Source organism: Taudactylus pleione, unplaced genomic scaffold (assembly GCF_031769625.1).
Source record: "Taudactylus pleione unplaced genomic scaffold, aTauple2 ptg000400l, whole genome shotgun sequence".
NCBI classification, from domain to species: Eukaryota; Metazoa; Chordata; class Amphibia; order Anura; family Myobatrachidae; genus Taudactylus; species Taudactylus pleione.
The window spans coordinates 2398708-2417997 of NW_028284802.1; the positions used below are offsets into that span (position 1 = coordinate 2398708).

Sequence of the window (19290 nt, forward strand, 5' to 3'; positions counted from 1 at the left end):
TGCAATGTCCCCTACACCCTTTTCTTTTATTTTCTCTCCAACATTTCAATGTGGTGTTCATCACTTACAACCTGTGATTCACACCTGAACTACTCAATATCACCTATAAAGTAGCAAACAAAACGTGAAGCAATATACTAGAAAATCTTCACTGAAATGAGGAATGCTCCTTTATATCAATCAGACATGATATCATTCAATATTAGATACTCGTTAACAAAATAACATCCAATGTAAATAAGCAATCTACTCCTAGGAATGAACGTGGTTACTTTAGAAATTAGAGTCATACCCTAAAATGCTACTATATCAGATATCCAATCATCTATTTGGTGAACGTTGTGGTGAGCGCTCCCTATCTATACCCACGCCAAAATGACGCTTAGCAATCTTAGGGTCTGAAAAATACAATGTTGGACCCCCATCCTCCACTCTCAGCTTGGCAGGGTATAGTAAAGCAAATCTAGTGTTGCGCTCATACAATAATTTGCACACATCTGAAAACTCCCGTCTTTTCTGTGTAACTGCTGCCGAAAAATCCTGAAATATGAGCACCTTAAAACCATCTATCATTAGTGTGGGTGTCTTTCTATACTCAGCAAGTATCCTTTCTTTCATTCGATAGTCTAGATACTTAGCAATCACCGGTCTAGACCGTGAATTAGGCGCTGGTCTTTCTGGGCCTATTCTATGGATTCTCTCCACGTGGGGCAAGATGGAATCCTCTGACAAATTTAGGGCTGCAGGAATTTTGTGGGTTACCAGTTGAACCAGAGCTTGGCCAGTTATTTGCTCAGGTACCCCAATAAACCTCAAATTACTTCTTCGAAGTCGATTTTCCATATCATCAATTTTGACTAAAAGCGATTGTATGCTATCTGATTGCGTGCCTACAGTTTGCTGCATATCATGGGAGCGATCCTCCACATCGCTAACTCGCTGCTCTAAAGTAGCGAGTCTGGAGGCATTTGAATCTATTTTAGCAAGAGCAGCGTCAAATGATGATTGGAGGGAATCCAATTTTTTATCTATTAGGGGCATTAGTATTTTAGAAATTTCCTGAGCAGTTTCAGCAACTGACGAGGGACTCTGAGAATTATGACTAAAATTTGTAGCTTCCTCAGGTTCCATATCAGCAGTGTCACTACGTGTTGGTGAAGGAGGAATTACCTTTGCTGGAGTTTTAGATACTTTGCCCATTTTACTCGTTGACCCTTGTGAGGATGTAGCGGGAGTAGACTTACGGACGTATCTGTCCATAACCTAACAAGAGATCCCTAGAAAATTCTACTCAAAGTAGATCTTTAGCAGTTAATAAGGTCTGAAGGATTCCAAATTCCTCAACAAGACACCAAATTAGCAAGAGATATAGCAAGATACAAGAGTAGATGTGCACGAATCACCCCTATATTGTAAACATATTATGAAGATTCAAAAATATGCATCACTTTGTCAGATGCCCATGTCTTATATTCTGAACAAGAATAATTGGATTGCATTCCTCTATATGTTGGAGCCCTAAAAAGGTTCCATGATATACCGTGTACTTATAAAGTGATACTGACAAAATTTGCTTCCTTTACTGCCAGTATGTGGCAATAATATATGAAATGACTATTATCATAGAGGCTAGAATTAGATACTGTTGTTTGTCACTTTGACCACTAGGTGGCAGCGGTGAATTAATGTTAGATCAGATACAGTACATATAAAAAACAATATACTATAAACTTGCAAAAAGAAAAAGAAAGGAAAAACAGCAAGTATATATAATTAGCAATGTTACTTATCAAACTTTTAACACGGGCACAGCAAAGTCCAAGATCAGCCTGAGTATTACCCAAAAGCAGCAAGCTGATCTCCCCGTCTCCCACCTGCTCCGGGGATAGCAAAGATAGAAAGTCCAGTCAACAGCAGCTCAAGGACAGAGTCAGCGGAGCCTCCTCAGCAACCAGAAACCGCAGGAACCGCGGTGTGGGGATAGGATTGACAGGGATCTGTAGGGTACCAACCGACAAGGTGAAGCATCCGGCCACCAGCTCCAATTATCTTCCGAATAGCAACCAGGTCATAGTTCCCAAGCTAACCCTATTATACAGATAAGGTAAGTCAGGCAAAAGGGGTGTCTGTTGGAGTGTTCACCAACCGCTTCAACTGGAGTCAGTGGGAAGTATCTGTGCAGTGGTTACCCGTCTGGGTCAATTGCAGGACGATAGGTCATTCAAGGCAACATACATCACCCCAGGTAAGCAGCCACGTCACCAGGTCACAAAAAGATCCCAAAGGAAACTGTAAAAGTTACTCAGCGGAACCATGGGACTCCTCCAGAGCCGCTCAAATCAGGAGCAGGTGATTAAAGATGATTGCCTCACCCTTCTGGCAGAGCTCCACTTCCAAATCGACAGTCCGCACAGTGCGCCCAGTCTCACGCGGCGGTGCACGACAGCCTCCCGACAGCCGCGCCAAGTAAGTAGCGCGATGAACGGATGGCCACAGCCAGGGTTATTTCACAGGGGCGTGAGCGGAGGATCCGTTCAGCCGACAGGGCACAGCAGGAGATTCCGGAACGCCGCGCTCCACGAGGATCCGCCGGCGTCAGACCTGTAGGGCCCCCGCAGAGATCCAAGGCAGCACCGCCCGGTCAAGCTGACATTAGTCAGGTCAGTGATTGTTGCGGACTGAGGCTCAGGTGCAGGATATCTCCTAGGGGAAGCCAGCGGTAAGCGTTTTCGCGCCAAACAGTCCGTAGGCGGTCATGCAGGCCACCAAAATTAATGGCCAGACTCCGGGGTAATAATGAGTGCTCCTAGGCGATATGGGTATCAGCTGATTCCCCAAGCAGTAGGGAATGCTATAGAGGACCCAAATATTCTTTAAGTTTTAAAGTTCGACAGGATGGCCTGCGATTCTTTGCCTGGTGTAAGGAGCTCAGCTAAAAAGCGGCCATGCTGGATGCCCCGCCCACCGGAAGTCCGGATAATAACTTTAAGTGCTGATGTGCATGTCATTCAATAGGACATTCCAGAGTTAAAAGACTTTGCTGATCTGTTCCCTTGTAATAATATTGTGAAACTCCAATCACCTATCACATGTTTAGACAAGGCTGTTCTTCCCACAGTATGTGCTCCTAGACTTGTGCCTCTGACCATGAAGGGCAAAGTGATAATGGAGTTAAATTGCATGGCAGCAATGGACATCATTATTCTGGTGGTAAAAAAGCCACCCGCTATGTGTCGGCTATGGTGACTGCTGTAAAAAAAGGATGGCTCAGTAGCTCAGTAGTGTACGCATCTGCATTGACCCTGTTCAATTGAACAAAGCTCTGATGAGTCCACATCACCCCCTCAGAATTGTGGAGAAAGTAATACCTGATATGCCAAATGCAAAGACACTTACCACTCTGGATTCCAAATGTGGATTCTGGTGGATCACACTGGATGTTCATGACACCTGTGGGCAGGTACGCCTTCCTCCAAAGGCTCTACAGCATATGTACTGGCAGTGAAGTATTCCAATGTTGCATGGAACATCTCTTTGAGGGATACCCTTGTGAGATCATTGTGGATGACAACCTAGTTTAGTACCATGTAACCTGTACCTTGTACCCTGGAAGAACATGCTCATGTATGTTGTCTTAGCTCTGTCCTTTTTCCACTAGATTGTAAGGTCTCTCAACAGCACGGCCCTCCTTATGCTCTTTTCTGTCCATGTCTGCATACATTATTTCTAATTTGCACGTCCTGGTTTTCCCCACTGCCCGGTGCTGCCGAGCTTTGTGGTGCCTTCCATATCATAATGTCAGTAAAACGTTATGAGATTGTTTTAATTTGTAAATAGCTATGGAGAAGTCGTTTAATGATACTAATTATTCAAGTAAATTGCACATTTTCTCTGCAGGTTTCCATTCTGTCCAGGTGATGTACGGCTGTGAGCTGAGAGATGACGGCAGCACCGCGGGGTATATGCAATACGGATATGATGGGAGAGATTTCATGTACCTGGACACAGTGAGAGGGATCTATATCCCCACCATGCACGAGGCTCAGATCACTACACAGAGGTGGAACCATCCCCATGTACGAGAGGGGGAGAGAAACAAGATTTATCTGGAGAATCTCTGTATAGAGTCACTGAGGACATACATCACCTATGGGAGAGATGATCTGGAGAAGAGAGGTGACAGCACACATTATATATACACTGTATCTATATACCTGTATCACATTTATATTACACCTCATCATACATCCCTATCAGTTATACTGGTCATTTCCTCATGTGTCTCATTACATTATACTGTCCTGTACTCAGTGGTGTAACAATGGGAGAGATGATCTGGAGAAGAGAGGTGACACCACACATTATATACACTGTATCTATATACCTGTATCACATTTATATTACACCTCATCATACATCCTTATCAGTTATACTGGTCATTTCCTCATGTGTCTCATTACATTATACTGTCCTGTACTCAGTGGTGTAACAATGGAAGAAATGATCTGGAGAAGAGAGGTGACACCACACATTATATACACTGTATCTATATACCTGTATCACATTTATATTACACCTCATCATACATCCCTATCAGTTATACTGGTCATTTCCTCATGTGTCTCATTACATTATACTGTCCTGCACTCAGTGGTGTAACAATGGAAGAGATGATCTGGAGAAGAGAGGTGACACCACACATTATATACACTGTATATATATATACCTGTATCACATTTATATTTTTATATTACACCCCATCATACATCCCTATCAGTTATACTGGTCATTTCCTCATGTGTCTCATTACATTATACTGTCCTATACTCAGTGGTGTAACAATGGGAGAGATGATCTGGAGAAGAGAGGTGACACCACACATTATATACACTGTATCGATATACCTGTATCACATTTATATTACACCTCATCATACATCCCTATCAGTTATGCTGGTCATTTCCTCATGTGTCTCATTACATTATACTGTCCTGTACTCAGTGGTGTAACAATGGGAGAGATGATCTGGAGAAGAGAGGTGACACCACACATTATATACACTGTATCTATATACCTGTATCACATTTATATTACACCTCATCATACATCCCTATCAGTTATGCTGGTCATTTCCTCATGTGTCTCATTACATTATACTGTCCTGTACTCAGTGGTGTAACAATGGAAGAAATGATCTGGAGAAGAGAGGTGACACCACACATTATATACACTGTATCTATATACCTGTATCACATTTATATTACACCTCATCATACATCCCTATCAGTTATACTGGTCATTTCCTCATGTGTCTCATTACATTATACTGTCCTGCACTCAGTGGTGTAACAATGGAAGAGATGATCTGGAGAAGAGAGGTGACACCACACATTATATACACTGTATCTATATACCTGTATCACATTTATATTTTTATATTACACCCCATCATACATCCCTATCAGTTATACTGGTCATTTCCTCATGTGTCTCATTACATTATACTGTCCTATACTCAGTGGTGTAACAATGGGAGAGATGATCTGGAGAAGAGAGGTGACAGCACACATTATATACACTGTATCTATATAACTGTATCACATTTATATTACACCTCATCATACATCCCCATCAGTTATACTGGTCATTCCCTCATGTGTCTCATTACATTATAATGTCCTGTACTCAGTGGTGTAACAATGGGAGAGATGGTCTGGAGAAGAGAGGTGACATCACACATTATATACACTGTATCTATATACCTGTATCACATTTATATTACACCTCATCATACATCCCTATCAGTTATACTGGTCATTTCCTCATGTGTCTCATTACATTATACTGTCCTGTACTCAGTGGTGTAACAATTAACAATCTGGAAATCAAATACCTGTCATTTATCATAACCAGCTTACTGGAGCTATTGGATGTCAGCTACGTAGCAATCTCAGTGTTGGGGGGTGATTTAACTCCACCTTCCATAGGCTGCAAGCAGAAATCAGCCTGTGAGACATATCCTGAGTTGCAGCCACAGACCGGTCTGATATCACTCATGTGGAATTGAATCACCCATTAGTGTCATCTCTGTATCGTGTGCAGAATAAATAACGATTTCTAAATTCCAAATAGAGGGTGGCAGTAAAGTTAATTTTTTAAATAGAATTGTACTGGAAACCAGCCATAGACAGGACAGAGGCTGATTCCGAGTAAGACGAACGTGGAAATGTGGACGTTCTCGCGTAGTTTAGCTTACGGCACATGCACCAACCGGTGCTGAAACTGGTGACTGCCCATGCCCCAAATTAGACATAAGCAGACGGACGGAGTTTGCTTGTGTGAACGGACTGATCCATCTGTTGGCGGGCCACACTGTCCATGAAATGGGTGTTTCTAGGTGGTAACTGGGCAAACGTGCGATCACACAGAACTCATCCATCTCCTGGGCGTGTCATTGGTAGAGACGTGCGGTTCGGTCTTCCTGAAATACGAACACACCTGGACTTAGGAATTCCGAGTTGAATCGAGTTCCAGTTCGGAATCACTTTGGGGCTCGGAGTTGAAACGAGTCCCAGCTGAGTTCTGCCGTAAGTTGGGAATTTGGATTTTAAAACCGAATTCGGGTTTTGCCTTTCATGTAAACGGGTCCACGATCACATGATCTTAGATGGTTTTATTGGATTTTTAAGGAATCCAAAACCAAACTAAAAACCGTATCTGAACCAAAACACATGAGGGTGGTTTTGTCAAAACACGATGATGAATTAGAACCAAAACCAGAACACTGGCGTCCGGGCGCATCTCTAGTCATGGGCATGTCGGCCATCTTCAGTGCTCAGTGGCAGATGGGGCGTCTGTTGTATCTTCTGCACCCAACGTCGGCCTGATGTAAGTCCCAATATTAATGGTGATGTCTGTGCACATAGGATCAGTGGGCGGAATAGGCTTCCTCATGCATTTGTAAAGATTTTTAGTATCAGGAAAATGTTTTTTTAAGCAGACATCTGTGGCTGGAGGGAAAAGCATCCACAGATGCGTTTGACCCAGAAATAGCCCGCTTGTGCCTAGCTTTTATAGCCTGAACCAGTGTACAGTTTGCAAACTCCATTACTGAGGAGTGGCTGCATGCAACAGAGAATAGTGGTCCTGCAATAACGGTGCCTTGGTCCAGCATCCACTGAATGCTGGTCTCTGTGTATCTCGCTCCCCTGTGAGAGAGCATCACAGTCATCATCTTAGAGATTTCAGTTGGAGAGAGGACAACTGTAGAGACTGCAATTCAGGCTGCACCCCGGGAAACTGCCCAGCAGAGATGTAGATTGGCGCCATGGTAACGGAGCATGCCTATGCTATGGCACAACCACCCACCCCCCTCCCCCACCCCCAACTGAATTTTGAAAAGTGTATAAGGCAAATCTGAAATGAAAAAAAAAAATATGGTCTACAGAGACCAATCTTTAATAAATGCGCCCCCTTCCATCCTCAAGCCACTTTATTTACCCCACCACTCTACGCCAGGGCACGCTCATGACACCCACAGCCCGTTGTCACACGCACGACGCTTCCTAAAGCAGGAAGTAGTGCACCTGGAGCCGGCACCCAGCAGTATGTCAACGATTAAACAGTGGCTGGAGTTGAGCAGAGCTCGCACTCTTCCGGAACCGCCCTCCCTATGCCCCTGCTGCCTAGACATACCTGACATTAATGTGCTAAACTTTCCGGCTAGATTGTCTATCTGACACAGGGTATATGCAACTAGCCTACTATAATCTCAATACCCTCAGCAGGCAAATATTATAGGGTGTCACGAATCTGGGTCTGGTGTCCTGGATTCACACTATAAATTAGGATTGGCATAACAACAAACAGGGGCGTGGAATTTAGTGGTCTGGTTGTTTTTACTATGGACCACCACAAGGAGGAATAGACTTAGCTGCACCCAACACCCAGGTCGCGTCCTCCAGAGTTAGTTTAGAGCATGATAGTATAAAGAAGTCAGCAAGATGGACCTGGGAACGGAGTATTAATGTCAAAGCCAGAAGGATATTACAGAAGGACGTCCAGATCACAAGCCATTTCAAAACATATGGATCAGTATATACAAGCCGGCTGATACACTGGAAGTAATGTCTGGAAACTAGGGGGTCTAAATACTAAGCCTTGGAGAGAGATAAAATAGACAGAGATAAAGTACCAACCAATCAGCTCCTAACTGTCACGTTACAGGCTGTATTTTAAAAATGACAGCAGGGCCCTCCACCCTCTTGGTTCTCACAATTGGTACCCCCCTTTCAAATGATGAGGACCACTGGCGACTATTTTCTGATGATCACCTTTTCGATCACGCCGGCAATGTTAATTCAGTGAAAGTAACCAGTACAAAGAAAAATATCATATATATGATGGAAAAAAAATGGAAGTTCAATCTAATAAATGTTCGATGTTCGTAAAATGGTTACGTTGCTGCAACCTAGGTTAAGCCCTGTGTAAGTTTACAGTTGTTAAAAAGCATTATAAACAAGAAACAACAATGAGGCTGTGCTGCTTTAAACCATATATGCAATAACTGTATCAGCAGGAGTGAGATGTACTAAAACATAAATATTTAGTGTACAAATTACTGTAGATTCAATAAAGACATCAAAATAAAAAAACACACCAAGATATCAAATTAAACAAAACATTACATTATAATTAGCAAATGACCGGAATATTGTAAATAACGGTCACGTAAATATAAATAGTCTTTGCAGAACCAAAATATGTATTATCGCAAATTAAATATGATTACCAGCTAAAAATGTATCCAGGTGGTCAGAGTACCACAACCCCGCTTAAGAATATCCGTAAGTAGCCAATTCTCCACGGCAATATGACACTATTATCCTGGTAATGAAAATGTCAGGGTTAGGATATGCTGGAATAGATGGAAATGTAAGTGATTAACCTCGCAGCTAAGTAGTAAGATGTTTTTTCACCTGCACCATTGTGTGAGTTGCACGGCGCATGCATCCTGAATTTGTACGTAATGAGCCGCAGTACAGATTTGGATGCAGCAGATATGTAAGGGGCGTTCTCAGGGGCGTTTCTAGAGAGGAGGGGGCCCGTGTGCAGTCTCCGTCACGGACCCCCTCCTCTCTGTCCGGCGGTCCGGCATCGCACTGAGCTGTGCGCGGCCAGCGCCGGAGTTATAGACTCTGGGCACTAGAGTGCGCCCAGAGTCTATAGAGTATGCACAAGTCACCGGGAAAATGGCCGCGGTGGCCATTTTCCCTGTACTGCGCATACGCAAACTACGGGAAAATGGCCACGGCAGCCATTTTCCAGCCGTTCATAGAGCGCCGGACCCCCACTCCGACGTGGGACTCCGGAGAGGTAAGTATGCTATGGGTGCAGGGTGTGCGGTGCGGGGTCCCCCTGGACCCAGGGGCCCGTGTGCCCCGCACACCCTGAACCTGTTATAGATACGCCCCTGGGCGTTCTTACACACTGACCGGGAAGTAACGGGGTGGCTAAAAGACACTCAGATGTGTTGCAGGTGTGTCGCTGAAAGTGGAGGGACTGGTTCAGTGATGTATGCAATGCTGATATTTACGCAGTTGAGCTATTATCGGTGGTCTATGCATGTGTTGGAGTAGCAACCAGCATGTGCCGCAATGGTTTTATCCGCAAAGTGATTGACAGTCAGGGAGCGTTTTGGGAAGATGTCGGGGGAGTGTTAGGTCAAACGCAAGCCTGGCGCAACCGCTTTGGGGTCGTGTCATAGCCTACGTCTGCTATCCCATACGCAGTAAAAATGGCTCTGGCGCATACTTGCCGACTTCTGACTCTTCCTCCCCGGGACAAAACCGTGGGGGAGAAGCAGGTGGGCTATTTGGGGGGGGGGGCGGAGCCAGACGATCTGCATCATTAAGCTCTGCTCACTCACTGGAAAATGCTGCGATTCCCACATATTTGAATAGGGGGCTGGGCTAAATGGCACGATTAACAAAGAATCGCGTCAATAGGCTCCACCCCCACCTCGCAGACCCACCCATCAACGAGAAATTGTTCCCCATTCTTCCCACTTCACTAGGAAGATAACTTGACAGTAGCAGGATAAGCAACCTCTTTACATCAGACCAGGAAACATTAATGACCAGCAAAGAATGCTGGCTTCCAGCAGACTAATACCCCTTTTACACCTAAATTCCGGGTCTGACCCGGAGCTGGAACAGAGGGCCTGATTCAGAGCCGGACGCTCTGACAAGAGCGCTCGCTCTGAATCAGGGCCATCCTATCTAAACTTGGTGCGGCCTCCTGGCCGCTCGCATAGCTGTGGGTGACCACCCACAGCTTATGCGAGCGGCCAAAAAGATGGTTGCGATGGTCAAGACCATCGCGACCATCGGGCTTGCGACGAGATCCTTGCAGTAGGGTCTCGTTGGCCGCAAGCCCGGAGTGCTTTTGGCTCTATCAGAACGCCTCCGTCTGCCAAGCCACGCCCCTGGCACGCCCACCAAAGGGGGAGTGCTGTCACCACCATCGACAGCATGCCCCCTTTGGTGCGAGACCCGGAGCGACGGCTTCCTCGTCGCTATCCGGGTCTCGCGCATGCGCACTTGGGCAACATCGACCCGGTTGCGAGCGGGTCTGAATTAGGCCCAGAGTTCCTATCCGGATCAGACCCAGAATTTATCCAGCGCCGACCCAGGATATTTCCGAGTCGGCGCCGTTCCCACCGTAGCCAGGTCTGCATAGACCCGGCTTTTCCAGCATTGAAGTGGATGCTTGGAGATGATGTAATCTCCACGCGCCACTGAAGCCGGACCAATCGGCCGGCATGTGGTGAGCTCCAGGTCATCGTGACCCGGAGCACGCCGTTCACACTGCAGGGTTTCACAGGTTACTCCTGTGTTAAACCCTGCAGGTGACCTGGGTTGGATTGCCGGGTCACTCGACCCGGCAATCCAACCCTCATCCCTTTTACACCAAGGAGCTTCCCGGGTTAACCCTGCAATAACCTGGGTTTTAGCTCCAGTGTAAAAGGGGTATAAAAAGCCGTCCGACAGCTGTAGTTCATGCTTGCTAATTAATTAATTAATTAATTAATCAATCACCAGGCACCTGATCTACAGCAATGTGAAAACAGCAACATCTCTGGCAGGAACCAGAACTACAGTTCACTATTCAGAAGGGCCTGGTGATCCCTGATGGTGAGAACGAATATAGCAAGGACATACTACAAAACAGACAATACTAACACTGCCCTTAGCCATGGCAGACACCAGCAATTCCAGCAGCAGCCTCAGTACAGGCCAGTCTTGATCAGTCCAGGTTGCCGCACTGTGCCCCCTTTTGGGTTTAGCGCCTTTGATCCGGCCCTGCCCCCATGCCCCCCTTTAACCCAGCTCTGGCACCAGAGCAATGTAGGTTGTTACATGTGACAGCCTCAGCCAATAAGAATCAGCCTGATTGGCTATTGCTGTCACAGTGACAGCCAACAGAGGCAGCTGTGGCTTCAGTTGGCCATGGCTTCAGTTCGGTTCAGCTGATTTAGCCAATTAGAATCATCCTGATTCTTATTATCTGCGGATGGACACCTGACCAAAAGTAAACACGGCTTCAGCTAGACGTGGCTTCAGCACCCTAACTGTAATTTCAGCAACACCAGCCAATAAGAATCACAATGATTCTTATTGGAGGGTGCTACCCGCTGCGATCGACTGGTCCAGTGTCTGCGGTCGACCAGTCGATCGGGATCGAGACTTTGGCCACCTCTGCCATACAGGATTATATAATGTATAAGAAAGAGGATTAGTGTGACTGTTTCACTCAATATTTTGACTTAGCAAAATATACTTTAATATAAAGTTATTGATTGCATCAAGAAAATGAGGCTGTGGGCAATTAATAATAGCATCATCATTAGGATGCTCTACAGAGTGTGAAATTTATAAATATATATATATAGTTTTATTTTCTCTCTTTTAGTTGCCCCAAGAGTGAAGGTCTCTGGTCACCAGTCAGACGGTATCACAAAGCTCCACTGTCAGGTCTATGGGTTTCACCCCCGAGCTGTGGATGTGAAGTGGATGAGGAATGGGAGAGACGAGGTTCCCTCGGATGAGGTCAGTCGGGTCCTCCCCAACCGTGACGGCACCTATCAGACCAGGGTCTCTGTGGAAGTTCTACTCAGGGATGAGGACACTTACTCCTGTTATGTGGGTCACAGCAGCCTGGAGGAGTCACTGAATATACCGTGGGGTGAATATTACCAAGAGTGGGGATAATACAGCAATAAGTGGGATTTGTTTAAATTTGTGGACAGTTTTGCTAGATCAGTGGTTAACCACATGCTCAGATTTGGGGGCCTCACATGTGACCCAGGCTCCTCAACAGGCATGCATATTGCATACTTCCCAATTGTGCTTCAATAAAGATAAACAAGAATATGTTTTACACTTTAGTAATACAGTTTTGTGCAAATTAAATGGGACCAAGTAAGTTTTTGTGTTTTGTGGTTTAAATGTGGGGAATAGACAGAAGCAAACATCAACGAGTGTCCGTGGCACTATTGACTGTGGAGTCAGTAAATCTAGTGTTTCAAGGCTGCTTAAAACACAGTCAAAACAGATCTGTATCACCAACAAGGGAGGGGAAATGCCCACCAAAATATAAAACACCTTAAACTAATACAGTTGTTTTGAAAAAGTGTTATTTATCCAGATAAAACAAGCCATGACTTAGCAACTAGTGGGGTACTGATTGCTTCGGCTACAGGGTGGCACAGACTTCTAAAATTGGGAGAACTGCAAAATGAGCAATCAAAAAAGTAACGCCATACAGCTAAAATGAAGACATCTTGCATAAAACAAGTAATTGCAGATAAAGGTGGTCATGTCAATTACTAATGATATGTAGATAATTCAATGTATTTTTTAAAACAAAAAAAAGAATCTTTGTCACATTTAATTTGCACACCACTGTAAATCACCTTTAAGTACATGTAGTTTTTTTTTTAAATATATACTTCAATTCAACTTATATTTCTTATCAAAATTATGAAACTAGATTTACATGGGACAGAACCATTCCGAGACAGTAGTTTGTCCAGAGAAAATATCACATATCTGGCTCCCAAATGTAACCGCCGCTCCGTTGTATCTTACAATATAAGTGTATCTAGTTTTCTTAAGGATGCTGAACAAAATATAATTTTTCATGATGTCAAGTCTGTATAATTAGCAGAAGGGTTGAATTTGCTGAACGTCACCTTTGATTCCATTTGACATTTACTCATTTAAACCTACCTGTTATAAACCAAGATAAACATTGTGTAACAATGAAAAGACCTAGGATCGAGCAGCCGCTGGGGCTCATAGGGGCAGCACAGTGTCTTAGTGGTTAGCATCGCTGTATCATAGCACTGATGTCCTTAGGGCACTCAGCTCCTTCCTGGTGTCAGCAGCCCCCCAGTGACATCATGATGTCACATGTTTGGGGAGCAAGGTTGGCTCAGTGTGGAATATCGCCCAGGTACAGGCATTACATTAATCCTTTATAAATAGGCCCCTTGGATGTCACCTATCAGCACATCAAGCACTAAATAAAATGCCTAGATGTACAATGGGCTGAGCTATCATGGCTGACAATCCCCAGACAGGGGCGTCTTTAGAGAGGAGGAGGCCTGTATGCATCCCCCAACACAGGACCCTCCTCTCAATGCGGTGGCCGTCAGCCAACTGACGCTGCTGGCCGGCCACCGCCGACTCTGGGCATTAGAGTGTGCCCAGGGTCTATTGCGCATGCGCAGTCCGCTGGGGAAATGGCACGGCCGCCATTTTCCCGGCTATCTCCTCACAGCGCATGCGCAAAATGCTGGAAAAATAGCCGCCGCGGCTATTTTCCAGCATTTGAACAGCGCTGGTAGACCCAACGCGGGACCTCGGAGAGGTAAGTATTACAAAGTATGGGTGCAGGGTGTGCGGTGCGGGCCCCCTCTGGACCCGGGGGCCTGTGTGTACTGCACACCCTGCACCCATTATAGATACGACCCTGTCCCCAGTCCCTTACTTACTCACAGACAGGGACCTAACATCATGCTTGCTTAGTCTCCCGAATTTTAGGGAGCTCTCTCTTTAGGCCAGAAGTATAACACCCCCCTACTTCCACGTCCCATCCACTTCTGTAATAAAGTGGGAAGGTTGGGGAGCCTGATGAAGTGGGTTGTTGTCAATTGCATCATTGTGGCCCTGCCTTCAGGATCTGAGTCCCACAACATTGACAACGATGCCCAACATGTCCTACTCTTAATGCATGTTGGACAATAGACTATGACATATCCAGGGCTGGACTGGACCACAGGGGTACAGGGGAAATCCCCTGTGGGTCCCATTGCCTGAGGGCCCACCCCCTCCTCTAGGTGTCGTGTTTCAGACTGTGCACTGAATTGTACATTGTTGGTGTATTAGAGGGTCAGTTAGCTTGTGGTGCAGGATAAACATGGCTTCTTGATTCACTTCTGTACTACACCAAGATTTGCCTAATGGTTAGCAAAGCAACTGTGGTGGCTGGCCACGCCCACTCTGGTGTATGACATCACCCCTTAAGTATGGGCCCCTATCAGTGCATTCACCGGGGGGCCCCTTATGTCCCAGTCTGACACTGGACGTATCATTCTTAATTATTTTTACGAAGGAATAAATATGATGGCAGCAGAATTATTGTTCGGTATTGGCCTGTATGTAACGATATCAAATACTGCACTTTGTTCCAGGAGAAGAAAAGAAGAAATCGTTTGGAGACATTCTAAGTGAGAACTCAATATGGCGACTCTACACCGTTCTCACTGAGTTCATGAAAAAGTCACAGCAATATTTAAGGTATTAAAAAAAATAAGAAGAAGAAAGAAACAGAATAAAAATATTCATTTAGGTTCATATTGTTTTTTTAATTTCATTTTTCCCCCCAGATCCTCTACAGAGGTCCAGGATGAAAAACGTTCTAATGCAACAAGCGGCGAGAATCCGGGGGCCACCGAGGAGCACGGGGGAGAAATCTACCATTACATCCAGCAGCTGATGATCCGCTTCCGTGCTCTGACATAGGAGCGCTTCAGACAGGCGCGGACGGCAGTCGAAAATATTATGTTTGAGATTGAAAAGAAATAGTACAAACAAGTTTGTTAGGAAGTATTTACTGTACATGATTCAGAGGGACACGTAATGTTGATGCTGCGTTTCTGGATGGTAACAAGCTGTGTTGCTGTCAACGACTACGTCTAACGATGCAATTGCACTAACCCAGGCGCCCATGTTCAGACGGAGATTCTGTCCTTCTACTAGGTTGGTGCAATCTCCGGTGCTGCAACTGATTGTGCGACTTAATATATACAGCGGCGGTTTGGTGCCGCAGTCGGTGGGAGTCTCAGTAGGAAGCTCATCATCTGGTGCATTAGCGTAAAGACGCGGTCTCGGCGGCAACTGTGTCCTCTGAATCAGACCCAATATATCTTCATCCCTATTTTCACTTACTTTTTTCATTTAAGTTACAGGGGGCCTGATGCCAAGTCGGATGCATCTGCGGGCGCTTTCTGTTCGGCCGCGTAGCCTGCTTACTTCCTTATACTGTACCAAAATCCGCCCATATATACTAATAAAAAATGTGTGCGGATGCATGTTAGAGCCCATCCCGCCCGGCGTTCTTACGTCTGCATCCGTCATCATTAGTGGACTCGATCCCGCCACAGGCTGATTGCTAAAGTTCCATGTGAAACAGGCATCTAGTTTCCATCTGCACGTTACAATCAAGCACGGAAGCCGGTCTACACGCCCACGACACTTCCCGCAGATGGCACTGTTCCATGTATTAACATGGTCAGCGCCCAGTTACGGCCCTAAAACGCTTATTTCATGAATAGCGTGCTCTGTCATTGGACAGCTAAATCCGTACATACTAGCGATCTCCGTCTGTGTACGTATGACCGATCCGAAGCACGCGCAGACTCTGATTTCTCTTTGGCGCTTGCGCAGTAAGCAGATTGTCCGCTAGATCTGTACGCATTTCCACATCGCTTCCGACTCCATATCAGGCCTATTATGTGCTAAGTATTCAGAACATTAACAAGCGATAGACAACAAGTTACATAGTTTGTATCTAATGAACCAGTTATTATTGCTGTGAAAACCCGCTTTATAAATCGTCATAATAATAATAATAAAGCTTATATTAGCCACAAACATTCATTGCATTACTCATGCTATGCTTTTATGCAAATATGTTATTAACATGAGAGATTATAATGCAGAAAGACAAGGGGAACACTGTGACTAGAGGTGTAATTAGCTGTAATTCATGGAGAGTTGGGCAGAGTATGCACATAATAAACGGAATCGGTATGATTTATCGCCGGACCCTTGGCCGGCGGTTCAAATCCCGACAGCGGCAGCCCGACAAGGATGAAAATCCCGATCGTCCTCAAGGTAAGTATTCACTAACCTATTCTACCCCCTAACCCTACCTTAGAGGTGCCTAACCCTAACCCTAATCCCCCCTCTAAGTGCCTAAACCTAACCCCTCCATCCCAGCCGCCTAAACCCAGGGGGGGTACCTAACCGTAAATCCTCCCTGGGGGTGCCTAATCCTAACCCTCCCTCCCCCTAGCCTAACCCTAAGTCCCCCCCGGGAGCTCCTAACCTAACCCCCCCCCCCCACGGCTGTCCGCGCTCGGCATCACTTAGATCGGGATGCCGGGTGCTGGGTCGGTAAAATGACAGGCGTCTAGATTTAGACGCCTGTCATTTAACCCTCACCGGGATTAAGCAGTCGGGAAGCCGGCTTCAGAAAATACGCAGCTTGCACAATATGCAGAACCTTACACAGAGTCGCTGCATCCCGCAGTGTGGTACAGAATGTTCACAATGTTAACCCCAGACTGTCGACATGTTTTGAGTGTTGACATGGGTATTATGTCAACGTTATGTGAAAACTGATAGGTAGGGAGGGTTTGGGAGAGGCAATCGGGAGTGTCGGATAAAATCGCAGGCTTGTCTTGACCGCTTCAGGGACGTGACACACCCTGCATCTGCGATCCCGTTCGCAGTTAACATGGGTCTGGCGTCTCAGTTATGGCAGCCATTCTGAGTGACTCACTCAAGGAGTCGATGTTTGCCTGATCTGCGTCCGATGCTGCCTATGTGTACGCCATTGCGGATAGCTGCGATGGCTCAGCTGTCTGAGTACAGGTCCCAGCTGCTGGTGCATTAGCATATTGTCACACATCCGCAGCTACGAAAATGGCAGCTGCGGGAGTATTAGCGTGCTACTCTGAATGAGGCCGTATGTTGTCTGTCCGTGTCATGAACAGTGAGGGGTATATCAACTTTGATCGATTTAAAATCGATGTGTTTCTGGGGCTAAATCGCACATTTACTAACAGAACATTTTTGATTATTTATTTCTTTTTTTTAAGTATTAGTAAATAGGAGATTTAACCCCAGAAACACAACATCGATGTTGATCGATTTTTTATATTGATTAAAATGAACCTTTAGTAAATATACCCCTGAGAATTGTCTGAAGTGCTTGGTGTGTCCCTCGCTCACAGCTCCAACTCACTGCTACTAATAGATGACAACAACAGGTCTGATCTCTGGTTCAGACCCGGTCACAAGCGCTGAGCGCTCACAACCGGGTCGATGTTTGCCCACTGGGCATGCGCACGACGAAGCCGGCTCCGTTGTGTGCATGCGCGAGACCCGGCTAGCGACGGGTGCTCCGTCTCTCTGGGTCTCGCACCAAAGGGGGTGAGCTGTTGATGGTGATTGACAGCTCGCCCCATTTGGTAGGCGGACAGGGAGGGTGGCTGGCCAAACGGAGGCGTTCCCGAAGGAACGCCTGCCATTTGGGGGCGGCCCCACTGACATCATCAGTAATGTCAGTGGGAGAGCTTCCGGCTCTATTAGAGCCAGAAGCTCTCTGGGGCTTATGGCCATGAGACCCTACCACAAGGGTCTCGTTGCAAGCCCGATGGTCGCGATGGTCTTGACCATCGCGACCATCAACCTGGCCACTCGCAATAGCTGTGGGTGGTCACCCACAGCTATGCGAGCGGCCAGGAAGCCGAACAAAGAAAAAAAAACAAATTCAGAGCGAGCGCTCGTTCAGAGCATCCGTCTCTGAATCAGGCCCTCTGATCCTACACAGATACAGATCCAGGGGGCGTAACTAGATATTGGATGGCCCCATAGCAAACGTTTGTAAGGGCCCCTATGTACCACCCAATGGTGAAAAATTTATATAACACATGTAACTGTGACAAGGAAGATGGGCCCCCCTAAGCTCTGGGCCCTTAGCAACTGCACCCCTTACACCTATGGTACTGTAGTTACACCCATGTACGAATCCCCACAGCTAACCCTGATCTCAGCTAACCTTCCAGCTCACCATCACCCCGATCCACCTCAGCTCACAATCCCTTCGCACAGCTGCGGTTCCCTCAATGACTGAGTAGGAGCTGAAATCAGATTCAAAACAGAAACTGGCGGAACAGAGAGAGAGGAGGAAAGGGGGAGAGAGAGAGAGAGAGAGAGGGGAGAGAGGGGTAAAGGGGGGGAGAGAGAGAACGCTCAAAGCAAATAGGGGAGTGAGCCAGAGAGCAGAGGAAATGGGAAAAGGAGAGTATCAGATGATTAGTATAAGGGAACAGGAATGAGGGAGAGATAACACAGGGGTGATGCTGAAAGGGGGTCCAAAACTAAAGCTGCATACACACGTAAAGATTTTCTGTCCAACCATCTAACTAGTTGATTGGTTGGAATGAAAATCTGGTAAGGTATGAAAGCAAATGACGATCAGCAATTTGCTCCCAAACGCTGGAAAATTTACAAAAACTGTTGTTTGAACAAATTGTTTAGAACAAACATTTCACAAACTTGTCTGACGTTTATTTTCATGTTTTCTGGCATTTAGGAGCAAATTGCTGATCATCAGTTACCCCCATACGTTACCAGATTTTCATTCCAACCAATCAACTAGTTGGAAGGTCGGACAGAAAATCTTTACAGTACGTGTATGCAGCCTTTTAGAGCACAGGATATTAGAGACGGGGAAGAGAGAGTGAGGGGTATATTCATCATGATGAAAAAGTGACAGGTAAATTCGCAGTGAACATTTCGGAGGCATTCATCATGCCTCATGCCTCATTACCTAAAGTTTCACTTTCAAAAAGCTGCTGTTTCAGCTCTGACAGCTTTTCGGTAGTGTTTCGGTAGTGTGTTAAGCATCACTAGCCTCTCTGCATCCAATCAC

At 45.8% G+C, this 19290-nt stretch overlaps 1 protein-coding gene across 1 annotated transcript in view; it reads left to right on the top strand.

Moving 5' to 3' along the window:
- LOC148506511 (H-2 class I histocompatibility antigen, Q7 alpha chain-like) overlaps window positions 1-16211 on the top strand; it is a 35600-nt gene extending 19389 nt beyond the window's left edge. The window contains exons 3-6 of the mRNA XM_088446528.1: window positions 3898-4176; window positions 11974-12246; window positions 14759-14864; window positions 14954-16211. Coding sequence (XP_088302654.1) covers window positions 3898-4176; window positions 11974-12246; window positions 14759-14864; window positions 14954-15089 — 794 coding nt within the window. The 3' untranslated portion in view covers window positions 15090-16211. The remainder of the gene's footprint in view (window positions 1-3897; window positions 4177-11973; window positions 12247-14758; window positions 14865-14953) is intronic.
- The last annotated feature ends 3079 nt before the right edge of the window (window positions 16212-19290 follow it).